Source organism: Echiichthys vipera (genome assembly GCF_963691815.1).
Source record: "Echiichthys vipera genome assembly, chromosome: 19".
In the NCBI taxonomy this organism is placed as follows: domain Eukaryota; kingdom Metazoa; phylum Chordata; class Actinopteri; order Perciformes; family Trachinidae; genus Echiichthys; species Echiichthys vipera.
The window spans coordinates 10,213,119-10,226,242 of NC_139844.1; the positions used below are offsets into that span (position 1 = coordinate 10,213,119).

Below are 13,124 nucleotides of genomic sequence, written 5' to 3' on the forward strand. Positions count from 1 at the left end.
GTACTGTAGTTCACCTCCCGCTGAGCCAGCTTTCGGCTAATGTACAGTACGGGGCGGTCGATCCCCTCCACCTCCTGGGACAAAACGGCCCCCAGCCCACTGTTCGAGGCATCGGTCTGCAGGATGAAAGGGAGAGAAAAGTTAGGAGTGTACAAGAGTGGCTTCCCACAGAGGGCTCGCTTCACCCTCTCAAACGCCAGCTGACACGGCTCCGTCCACTGGACCGGATCTGAGGCACCTTTTCGGGTCAGGTCGGTGAGGGGGCTGGTCAGCTCCGAAAAGGCCGGAATGAACCTCCTATAGTAACCGGCCAGCCCCAGAAACCTCCTGACCTCCTTTTTTGTCTTGGGTGTCGGGCAGGCCGCCACTGCTGCAGTCTTTTGCACCTGTGGCCGCAACTGCCCGCCCCCCAAGTGGTACCCCAAATACCGTACCTCCCTCCGTCCAACCGCACACTTCTTCGGGTTGGCCGTGAGCCCCGCCTTCCTCAGAGACTCGAGCACCGCCCCCACCTGCTGCATATGCTGCTCCCAGGACTCACTATGAATGATTACATCATCCAAGTAGGCCGCAGCATATGCAGAGTGAGGCCGCAGTACCCGGTCCATGAGGCGCTGGAAAGTAGCGACAGGGGAATCTGCCAGTAGCCCTTGGTCAGATCCAGTGTCGTGAAAAAGCGAGCCGTGCCCAGCTGGTGGTGTATGAGGCTTGTGCGTCCTGGCAGGGGCGAGAACACATCCGCAAAACGCTGCTGCAACGAGGCCACATCTGCTATCTGGCTCGGTGAGAGATGGTCATCAAAGGGGACCGGTGCTGAATAGTTCGATTTTGCCACCTCCGGCCCCAACTCATCTCTCTCGATCACCGTAGTAGCCAGAGAAACAGCAGTCACCTCCCTCCAGGCTTTAAGGAGGTTGAGGTGGTAAACCTGTGTGGCTCCGCCCCTGTCTGAACGTACAACCTCATAGTCAACATCCCCCACTCGCCGTGTGACCACAAAGGGCCCTTGCCACTTGGCGAGCAATTTGGAGCTAGATGATGGTAGCAATACAAGCACTTTATATCCCGGTGAAAACTGTCTAAGTTTTGCACCTCTGTTGTACAGACGCTGCTGACGTTCCTGGGCCTGGAGCAAATTCTCCCGTGATAACTGACCCAGTGAGTGGAGTTTTGCTCGCAGGTCCAGGACGTGCTGCACCTCGCTCTTGCTGGTGCTTGGACCCGCCTCCCAGTTTTCCTTAACCAGGTCCAAGACACCCCGCGGTTTTCGGCCGAACAGGAGTTCGAAGGGAGAAAATCCCGTGGAGGCCTGGGGAACCTCCCGCACTGCAAACAACAGAGGGTCCAAGCATTTATCCCAATTACGGCTATCCTCGTGCACGAACTTACGAATCATGTTCTTTAGCGTTTTGTTAAACCGCTCCACCAGGCCGTCGGTCTGGGGATGGTACACACTAGTCCGGATTGAACGGATGCCCAGTAATTCGAATAGTTCGCGTAGTGTACGTGACATAAAGGATGTGCCCTGATCCGTCAGGATCTCTTTCGGGATCCCAACTCGGGAGATAACTTGAAACAGTGCCTGTGCAACACTCTTTGCAGAGATATTGCGCAGAGGCACCGCCTCGGGATATCGGGTTGCATAGTCCACTAGGACTAACACAAAGCGATATCCCCGTGCACTCCGGTCTAATGGCCCGATGAGGTCCATGGCAATTCTATCAAATGGGACCTCCATTAGTGGTAGTGGGCGCAACGGCGCTTTTGGGGTGGCCGGCGGATTGACTAACTGACATTCGCGGCAGGATGCAAACCACCGACTTACATCTGCGCGAATGCCCGGCCAATAAAATCGGGCCATGATCCGGTTCAGTGTTTTGTCATAGCCTAGGTGGCCTGCCATGGGGTTATGATGAGCCGCGTGGAAAGTTGTTTCCCGACGGCTTTTGGGCACCAACAACTGGGTGAGTTCTTCGCCTGTCCGAGCGTCACGACTCGCTCTGTATAACCTGTCCCTAATGACAACAAAATATGGGTGAGTGAGTGCTGTGTTAGGGTGGACCTGGCACCCATCAATTTTCATCACTTGGTTAAAGGCATGACGGAGGGTCTCATCCCGAGACTGCTCAAGTGGAAAATCTTCCATGGGGGCTATCTGCAGGGCCCCCGGAGCCAGCCGTGCTGGCCCCGCCGGCCCCACGCCCCCCCCGACGGCGTCGGGATGCGGCACCCCCGTCTCACCACTAAGCACGGCACACCACCCGCATTCCCCTGACGTACGTGACCGCACCCTCATAGTTTCCCCCGCTAGGCTAGCAAACCCCGGCCAATTCGTGCCCAAGATTAGAGGGTGCGTGAGGCGAGTACTAACTCCTGCCCTAACTCTATGCTTTTTCCCTTTAAAAAGAATTTCTAGAGCCACCACCGGATAATCGTGAATATCCCCATGCACACACCTCACCTTCACCCACGATGCCTCTAGCAAAGCCCCCGGTCGAACCAAGCGCTGGTGGATCATGGTCTATTCACAACCAGAGTCTAGCACAGACTTAGACTTAGACTTAGACTTAGACAAACTTTATTGTCATTCACACACATTTTCATGTATATAAACGAAATTCCGTTGCAAGGCTCCAGAAACCACCAAAAAATATACAATATAAAAGGTAAATATAAAATATAAAAGGAGGCAAGATATATACATATCTACAACAAATAAAATATAAAATAAAATAAAATATAATATAACATCTAAGTTGACAGCTGTTTGAGTGAGTATTAGCAGCAGAATATTAAGTATAAATAATAAATAAACAGTGAACGGTGAATATAAACAGAGAGGAACAGAATGGAATGAGGTAGTGCATAGTGTCCAGTAAAGTGACGCAGTGTCCAGTAAAGTGACAAGTGAGTGTGTGTGTGAGGGGGGGGGGGGGGGGGGTGCAAAATTGACCAAATAATGATTTTGCCTGGGACGTGTCCGCATCGTAACCTACATCTGAAACAAATCTAACATGTGAGACAACTCAGTTTTACATAATTACTTATTTTCTCTTGAGCAAATTCACAGTGTTTCCCTGTGTTTTGCCAGAAGATGACACAACTTCATACACAAGAATCTAGATATTAATACCCCATGGTTTCCATACAGCAGCGGTGACATGCACAGATTTGGATGGATGATCTGTTGTTGCTGAAAGTTGCTGAGCTACAGGAGTTTTGTGCTGAGCTGGTCAAGTGTTACGAGACGATTTTGAGCGGTTGCCTGGAAACATTTGCAGCCCTCTATGTTGTTTGATGACCATTAATGTATATCTTGAGTGGCATGTTTGCTTTACTAGAAAGGAGTCCCATAGCTCAGGCTGGCTCTCACACACACACACACACACACACAAACACACACACACACACACACACACACACACACACACACACACACACACACACACACACACACACACACACACACACACATTCAACTGACATTGTTCTTACTTTTTATTTGTGACAATTAAAACGTAGAAAAAAGGGCAAAACAAACAACATTTCTTTCCTTTCTGTCCTTGGATATATCCACATATAACAGCATCCACACTGTTTGGAGAAGATCCATTCGACCCATTTTCCTTTTACTCCCAAGGGAGATTGTCAGTTTTCCATCACATATACTGTATATCTTTTAGTACGTCCATCCATTGTTTAAGGCTGGGAGGTTCCTTTTTATACCAGTTGTTGGTAATTGCTGTTTTTGCAGGCATACAGGAGAATCCAAGATATAATACTGTACTGTGCTCAGGAAATCTCATAACCTAATAAAATGTCTTAGGTTGTACCTATAGGTAAATAAATATAATCTTATATCTGGGCCAATCTGAGAAATTGTCACAGTTTACAGTATCTGTAAAACTTAGGCAATTTGTAGAAAGCATCTGCTGTAAATCCCCCAGAACAAATCACTTTAAACACAACCTTGTCCTCTTAAATTGCATGTTTAGCCTCCTTCTGACCACAGTAATATCCATCTGTTCTTTGTTAAAAATGACTCTGTCCTCAAATAACATAAAACCAGATAAGGCCTCACGTCATTCACCATTAGCGATGAATTTTACAACACTCTCCCAATACATTTAATCTACATGTTGTCCCATCACAGTGTGTTGTGATCTCTGCTGAGAGCATTCCTGTCCAAAAAACACACAAGCTCACTGCCCTGTTGCTCCACCCTGCATTAGATTTGTAATGCAGACTGGGTGTTGGATGGAGGCGCCTGAACTCCACACTAGTGTTCTTGGACTCAGTGCTGTCAGATGTTTTCAGGCTGATTCTGAAGGCTTGTTATTGTTGAAACACTCAGCTGAATGAACACACACAGGAGAGCCAGGAGATTAATAATGTGAAGCTCTGCTAAAACAAACGACCACCATGGTGAACTGTCTTTCCTAATGCTGAGGCACACAGAAACACACACATATAGAGCTTAGAATTAAACGTAATGTATTGTTAGCTCAACATAACTGGCAGTGAAATGTGGACTTTATGTATCAAATATCCAGACGTTTTTGTAAAGTGATGTCAGTAAATGTTTGAGTGAGTGTGTTAAACGAGGTGCAAAGGTCAGCGGTGAATCCAGCTTTCTCTTCACTGTTTCTGTTGAAGTGAAACGTTGGGGTTAAACTCTGTCATCTATTGATTCCTGTGACCACAGATGATTTTGCAAGTGTCCAGAAACCAAACATTGCAATAAAAGAGCAGTGTGGACACTGAGACATTAGAAAAAGCATTTCAATCAGTGCAAAGTGGAACCAGACTACTTCATGGACCCCAACATTTGTACCTGACCTTATCGGACTTGACCCAACCAGATCTTACCCAATCACTCAACAACTGATAGATGGATTACCGTGACATTTTGCACAGATGTCCGTTGTCTCGTGAAGATGAATCCTGCTTTTTTTTTTTTACCTCTGACTCTTCATGTATCTCCCCCAGCAGGTCAAGTTTCTGTTCGATGAATTATAAGGATATTGTACTGTATATATCAAAATGGCCTGTAGTGACATTTACTGGTGTTGGTGAAATCCAATAAAATCAAAAACACAATAGCCAGAAATGCTGACCCTGGGCCAAAATGCTACTTTTCTCAAACTAACAAGCACACTCACATGTTGAAGCTCTTTTCGACTCAGTAATTTGTTGTGTTTTACACTGATGCAACTGACTGAAACTGCAACATCTGTTGTTCGGGTTATTTTTGTTGACTGCTGACCATTCATGGGTCAATAGGGTCCAGTCAAAGGAGTGCAGAAGCCCAGAATCTGAAGCAGATTAAGTCTTTTTCTCACCAAGGACTGTGGACAAGAAACTGTGAATCAAAGGATAATTCAGGTCAGAACAGGCCCTCTGGTCAACTCTGCACAACGTAGTTCTCTATAGAAACTCCACTTTGCAAGTGTGTGGATTATTATACTGATTAATCATTCAGCCTCTAAAATGTCATAAGAAAGTTAAAAAGGCCCAACCGATGCCACAAAACATAACAGTATTTCCCTCACAAAAGCAGGAACAATGAAGAAGCTTCAAAATAACTGTTTTCCAGTTGAACAACAAATCACTTCGGCTCTAGACTCTAATTCTAACCTCACACTGAACTCAGAAGAAGAGTCCTCACTTTGGACAGTTCCCCTCAGCTTGTGCTCTTGGCCTCAAAAGGATAGAAATACAAGAATGCACACGCACACACGCACGCACGCACACACACACACACACACACATAGATGGGGTAGAAGATACCCTCCTAATGTGACCTTTTCACAGTCTTGTGACCTGGCGTCACCAGTGAAGTGTCCAGTTGTGAAGCTCCTCTAAGTCGGTCCAGAACTTCTCAGCATTAGAAAATTGCAAAATAAGAACATTAGAGGCTGCTGGACATGAGCTGGACAAAAACAAGCCCTGAATTTTTAAGCATTCCAGCAAGCTGTGTTGTGGTCCACCTTTTTAAACATGTGGTTCCCATTGTGGCCAGACCTCTCTCTCTCTCTCTCTCTCTCTCTCTCTCTCTCTCTCTCTCTCTCTCTCTCTCTCTCTCTCTCTCTCTCTCTCTCTCTCTCTGTATGTGTTTACCTCTCTCGCCCTCTAACTCAGTATTCAGCTTTTCACTCACTCTCTCCAAGTACAACAAACTTCTTGGAGTAAATCCTTAGACCAGTTGTAAGGCCTACATTTTCACTGCTGTGTGTGTGTGTGTGTGTGTGTGTGTGTGTGTGTGTGTGTGTGTGTGTGTGTGTGTGTGTGTGTGTGTGTGTGTGTGTGTGTGTGTGTGTGTGTCTTGACAAGACAATAACAAATGATGGAAATGACTGGGGTTTCTTTACACTGATAAAATCATTATCTGCTTAATCTCCAATCTCCACCAGCATCTAAGCATGTAACAGAACCCCAAGATCAAATTTACTGAAGTGGTGATGAAAAGGCAAAATGCTGGTGTTATGTTATATATATGTTATATATATATATATATATATATATATATATATATATCAGTATGGTTTATTTCCAATGCATTATGCAATCAATTGTGACCATATTTGTGTTTCTTTCTGCAGGTCCTCCAGGACCAAAGGGAGAAAAAGGTGATACTGGACCACTGGGCTCCCCCGGGGCTCCTGGGTTAACAGGCTTGAGAGGTGGGTACAACCAGACTATCATTAATTAGTCATTGAACTGTATAAAAATTGCTGTAGACCTATTAAAGGAATAGTTTTAGGTTTGGGGAAATACAAGACAGGAATTCTACATTTAAAGCATCATATCCCTGTTTCTCTCCCTTTGTTTCCCTTCTCAGTACTCTGATCGATTTAAATGATATTTTTTCTGTGCCAATCACTGCAAACAAATCCTCAACCTTTTGGGAAAAGCCCTGAGCTTTAAAAATGTAAGAACCGAAAGATCAGGAATTTGTTTTGTTGTTTAAACTATGTCTCATTTATTAAATATAAAGCTAGAGACACACAGGCACATAAGGGGAATTGTGTTTTTGGATGATTTTACAAGCCAATTGGTCATAAAATGCCCTATAAATGTCCAATGTAAACACCACATTTTGAGTTACAAGCCTTTTTTATGCAAGAGGATTAAGGTTTAAGTGACATGAAAGGTGAAAATGCAGCTGCCACTTTTACACAAAACAGACTTTGTGCTTAAATTCAGTTGCATTTATAATCTAGTGAGCACAGAATTAAAAAAAAAAAAAAAGGTCATATAAATCGGCTTAAGAAAACAAAGCCCCAGACTTTGGATGGGGATTTATTTTCAGACAGGGTGTGGATGAGACCAGTGGGACGGGTCATCTATCTTTGTCTTTCAGGTAATTCCACCAAAAAACACAACATGAACTGTCATCCAGACAGAACTGGCACCTCAGAACCATGAAATTATTTTTCACAGATACTGTAAGGCCGTCGTTCCCAACCTTTTTGGTTTGAGGTTGTGTCAGATGAACTCACGAAAACCCTTCATAGAGTCCCAATGCATCGTTCAAAACACAATTCATTATATAAAAGTATGCACTGTTTTGTTAGTTTTTTATAAAGTGGAACTGTCAGTTTTAAAACTGGTTTTGCCAGCAGTCATGCTACCTATAGTCCAGGCTGCCCTCATCCACTGTTTGTACATATAACTATGGAAAATAATGCACACGTGCATGCATGTAATTCGTGTGCAATACACATATTTATTACTGTAGAAATACGTCCGGAGTAATGAAGGAAATCCCTAAACTCTGCGTATGGGGAGGCAGGTCAGGGTGTTCGATGGCTCCCAAAACACAGGACTTTCACCTGTTTGTGTCCTGAAAGTAATAAACCAAACCACAACATTTTTTTTCTAATCCTAACCAAGTCGCTTTGATGCCTAACCCTCGGTCACCTTCTGTTTCCTCAACGTAACCGTCCACTTCCGGTCGCCGTTTGAGAGTTTAATTTAAACATTATGTCATATTTCATGAGATACCGTGTGAATTTTTGTGCATAACTTTTTGTAAGATAAAAAGAACCTGTTGATGGTACTAGTTAGAGTGAAGCTGAATGTTTCAACCATTCATTCACTACTTTCAGCTCACTATTTTAAGTGATTCTACATTCTTTTTTGCTAATCATTTGTTCAGCCATGACTGTTCACCATTTATAAATGAGTTTTAGCTGACTGTTAAAAACTTCTGTGCCCGCCTGCTAACTAGTTACACACTCAACATGTAGCGTCCATGTGTTACAGTTGACTTACAGCTGTACTAGTTTTTTTTTAACACCAGAATTTGAAGCTCTCCCTTTCCCCTCTGTCCTGAGCCGATAGGCCAAAAATAAACTGCCTACCCCAGGTTTAATATTAATATGTGGGTATAATTTTTTAATCAAATCCTAATATACTTTTTGTAATTAGTTGCTACTCTACAATCTTTCCACATACCCCCTAGTTTGGGACTCACTGCTGTAAGATACAAACAACACTATGAGTCCAGATGTTTCTGGGACACTCTCCAGCTTGGTACCTCTTGAATCATCACCCCTCAGCCCCTCCTCCTGTCTTCATCCATCCCACATTCCCTGGCCGTTCAACTGCAGCTCTCACATGACATTTCCAAGAAGCATTATCTTCCTGCTGAAAGGAAACCCCCCACCACTGATATAGTTCCAGGAAAAAGTGAACACGAAGAACTGTAGGGAAGGAGGAAAAAATGCATGTTTAATAGTCAGCATGAAAACATAGCAGACATGAAGCCCCCCAGGACCTGAACTGACCCCAACATAGATTAAGCTGTTTTCTTTAGTGAGATCAGTCGTCAATTAGGGATGGGGACTTTTAATCAAAATTCTGTCCTGGTGCTGGTCAATCTAAAAAAGGACAAACGGAAACTGGTGTATTAGACAAGTTGGTACATAGGCCCTAGACCCGTGGCAATACAGCGGGACCCTACCCAAATGGATTATATAGCATTTAACATGTTTGCAGCCTGGGGGGCTCTGGTATAGTGAACCAAGTGGACCCGTGAGGAGTTACTCATGGACTTATGCAGTTACTTGTTGAGCAAATTTCCATCATATTGGAACTGGACACTACGTTGCTGTTGGGCGGAAACGTTGTATGTCCAAAACCATTATTTTTCAGTCAATTTGACAGTGCTGACAGTTTGAGCATCCAATGGTGTTAGAAGATGTAGTTGCAAGCTCTTTTTAATACGTCTCATTGGTTAAAACACACAGACGAAGAGTGAACCATAGCACTGATGTATGCAGAAAAATAAAAATGGAGTGAGGTTTCCCCCAGACAGCGACGACAGAGCCAATTAAAAGTACATTTGATTTCAAGATATAGTAGATTTAGTCAAATGTTTATGTTTGTTCAGCTTTTTTGTCCTTGTTTTTTAGCTGTATGTCTATTTCTGTGTATATACACTGAGAGAGACAAACATCCAGAGTCAAATGACTTGTATGAAGAGGAGCCTTTAAGGATGCAGTCGTTTTAATGTTTCATTAATTAATTTCTTTCTTGAATCAGATGAGAGGAGTTTACACCTCCACTGAACAATATTTGATAAAACATAGTGATGAAGCATAAGTAAGTAACTGTAACAGAACTATTATTATAATACTAATTAACGTCCTTTTTCTGATTTATTTTTTCTACCGATAACAATTACCCACGTTATTAAAACGCCTACATATTCTGTTTGAAACGTAGCACATGTACTCTATTGAAGCCAAATGAATCAATCATCACATCCCGGCTCTAAAGATCCTTTTGGACTTCTGTGGATCTCGTCAGTCTGTCCTGCAGAACACCAAGAACGTTTCTGCACTCTTTCTAGATTATGATTGATCTGATTTTTCCTTGAAGGAGGAAGCTATTGACCCGTTACTGCAGAGAGATATAAAACCGCAGAAAACACTGCATCATCCATCATCAGTTTATTGTGTGTCTCCATCTCTAATCCATTCAGCACCATTACTTCATCCACATTGCTGAGTAGTCACAACAATGCAATTAGAGCATATCGGGGTGCAGCGACATATGACAAAAGATCATGCTTTATACTTCATAACAATGCAATCAATAACTCATTACCGCATTGATTTTGAGACATTTGATCATGCTTACTGTAACGAAAAATCTCATTGTGTGCCACAGGGTAGGACTTTGCAGGGAATCTGAATCTGGATTGTTTTATGGAACAAAACAAATGACTGTTCCTCCAGCGTCAGCAGGCACTCAGAGAAGTGGAGTGTTTGCAGACGCTGGGAGAAGTTAAAGACCAACGTTAGCGTCACTTCCAACATGTCTGTGTCTCCTATAAGTTATGTCAGGATGAAGAGGGAGGACAGGGAACTGTAAGGCTGATTGGAAATGTATCACAAAGTCATCATATAATTAAGTTTTTTTCAAATTGCTATGGTACAGTATACAGTGGGCAATAAAAGTTACCCTGAATCAGTTTTGAATGGATGTTATGGACAATGTCCTCGTCATAGTGATTAATGATTTGGCACCTCAACAGCTCCTTTAAGTCAGGGATTGGGTTTGATTGGATGCTTTCCTCTTGAAATGCTAATTAGAGGGTTAGAGACCGACTGCCAGGAAACAAAGAGGGATTTCAAAGTGCTAACTAATGTAAACTCTAAATCATCTCTGCACTAAACAAAATTAATTCACCCTCTAAAGCTTACATAAACAAAGAAACTGGACACCGTTTTATATTTCCTGCCAATCCCTAGCTTATTCGTTCAGTCAGTATCAAGTTATACATGTATGATTTAGGGGAACTGCCTTTTCTTTGTGGTGCAGTGTAAAGTCACCATCATTCATCACCTTTGTGTGAGCAGCAGACCATATTTGACGCCCAGTGTAAAAATAACTCCATAGACAAACAGGGCATTTTTTTCTTTTTCTGGGTGAAAAGTTGTATTTACAGGTGATCCACCTTTTCCTCAGTGAGTTACAACCATTGTTTGGAAATTGTCCTGGGCTTTTTTTTTTTAGTAGACAATGTGACAATAATACATTTTGGCACTTTACATATAGAGTGTTATATACCACTAGAAAATAGACTTAATCTGTTCATATATGGAAGACTGCAGCCGTTTACTTTTTCAACAATATCAAATTTTTATTCCTCACTGCAAACACTAAAAACACACACACGTCTAATACACTTAACATGATTTACCCTTAAAACAGGTAAACTACAGTTACAGCACTCTGAATGGTGTTGTAGCTCATGTCGAGGAGGGTCTGCAGCATATTATGACCACATGAGTTTCCTGTTCGATAGTTATTAAAAATTTGCTTAAATCAAACTTGTATGTGTTTCAGGGTTTACAGGAGAAAAGGGGATCCAGGGCAACCGGGGGATTAAAGGCTCTGTCGGGGTCGATGGTTTTCAGGGACAAAAAGGAGACGTTGGACCTGTTGGACCCAGAGGTATGTCTTTTTTTCCTCTTATTAATCAATACAAGTTTTTATATAGTCGAAAGTATAGCTTATCTACTATCTAAAAGGTGTTTTTTTGTTCATTTCTGTGTTGATGCATCAAGATTCATATAGAAAACATACAGCACAGATTAATTATTATAATAAGTATGATGTGTCCTTTATGGGGTAACAGCAGTAGTCGCATTAAAGTTACTCATCCAACACTTCATCATTCACAAGTCAGTCGAAAAAGCCTGCTACTCCCGGCAGTCCTGTTCAACACAGCTGAATCATGTCAGCGCGTTCACAGCTCAAATAATTTCAGACTTTTCAGACAGCTGCTTGAGATGTGTTTTGTTTTTGTTCTTGCCAGAGGAGAAAATTCTCCAGCGCAACAAAATATTTTTACACAGGTGTCACTCTTTTGTTTCAACGCGGAAGCTTTAATTGCTTTACTAGCCATATCTTCCTTCATTTATTCCACAGAAACAGCCACCTGTACTAATCACATATAATCATTACAAAATAAACAGCTGTCAAACAATGAATGCGTCTTTCTGTGCATCATAAAAAAAGCAACTTTCACGTTCCTTTAATTGTGTAAATAGGCAAATGTTTCAACACTACTTTGTCTTCATTAGAGCCAAATTGGACAAAGACAAAAGGTAACAAATAGACAGCCCACCATTATTAAAGTTAATAGCTATTTAAATTTTAGAATTATGGATTGATAAATCAGTCAGTAGTTTAAGCAGTCAGAAGGAGAGTTTAATGACACTATACTCTTTTGTAGAGAGCCTGCTTCGTCTTTGAGAGTTTAAGTAGACTAATAACTCTTATATAACATGCAAAAATCATAATGAGCATTTAATCGCTGAGCAAGACAGCTGAATATACTATTACACATTGTAAGAGAGCATCAAGAAATTCTTCACAGTTCTGTATTTCCAACAGATTTCCACTGCACGCTATAAATATAATATACTGTATTTCCTTTCACATTTTCCAAGTAGTTGGGAGAATAAGACAGCAACTTTTGGAATAAAGAATATTTTTGAACACACGATAACTTAATGATGTTACAATTTCTGTCTTTCTGTCCTCTGCTCCTTCCATCCACTCATCCATCCGCTCATCCATCCGTTTATCCACAGCAGTCTTTATTTATAAACCCCTGGGGTGTTGATGTTTCCACTCCATCATCACCAGCTGGATAGTGCCAACGTTAACAAAGTCATAGTGCTGTCGGGGAAAACATAGCCATGAAAAATAAGATAAGGCACTGTAGTCTTTGTCAGGTTATTGTGTATATATGTATATATATAGCATGTGAGTTTGGCCAACAGCTGTTGCTGATCAGAGCCGCGTTTGGCTGAACTGTCCGGTGTCCCTACGTTGGCCAGTAGCTCTCAAAACCTTCGACCAGACGGATCTGTTATCTTCTGTGTGAGTGCGTACGCTCCACTGTTGTGCACCAGAATTCACTCTAATTTTTGGTGTATTTTTGTGCGTATTGCGCCTAAAACCAGGTTGTTGTTTGATTGATAAGTTAATGATGTCGAGTTCCAAACACACAAATGCGTGTTTCTCAAGAAAAATAGAGACAAGATGAAGAAAACAAGGAGCTTTGTGGCTGTTTGACCATCTACACTCGGGCAGTTTAC

At 42.4% G+C, this 13,124-nt stretch overlaps 1 protein-coding gene across 2 annotated transcripts in view; it reads left to right on the top strand.

The window, feature by feature from the left end:
* The window catches only part of scara5 (scavenger receptor class A, member 5 (putative)), an 86,884-nt gene that overhangs the window by 44,370 nt on the left and 29,390 nt on the right, over positions 1 to 13,124 (top strand). For both annotated transcript variants that reach the window (XM_083934267.1, XM_083934266.1), the window contains 2 exons: positions 6,603 to 6,683; positions 11,362 to 11,469. In XM_083934267.1, coding sequence (XP_083790393.1) covers positions 6,603 to 6,683; positions 11,362 to 11,469 — 189 coding nt within the window. The remainder of the gene's footprint in view (positions 1 to 6,602; positions 6,684 to 11,361; positions 11,470 to 13,124) is intronic.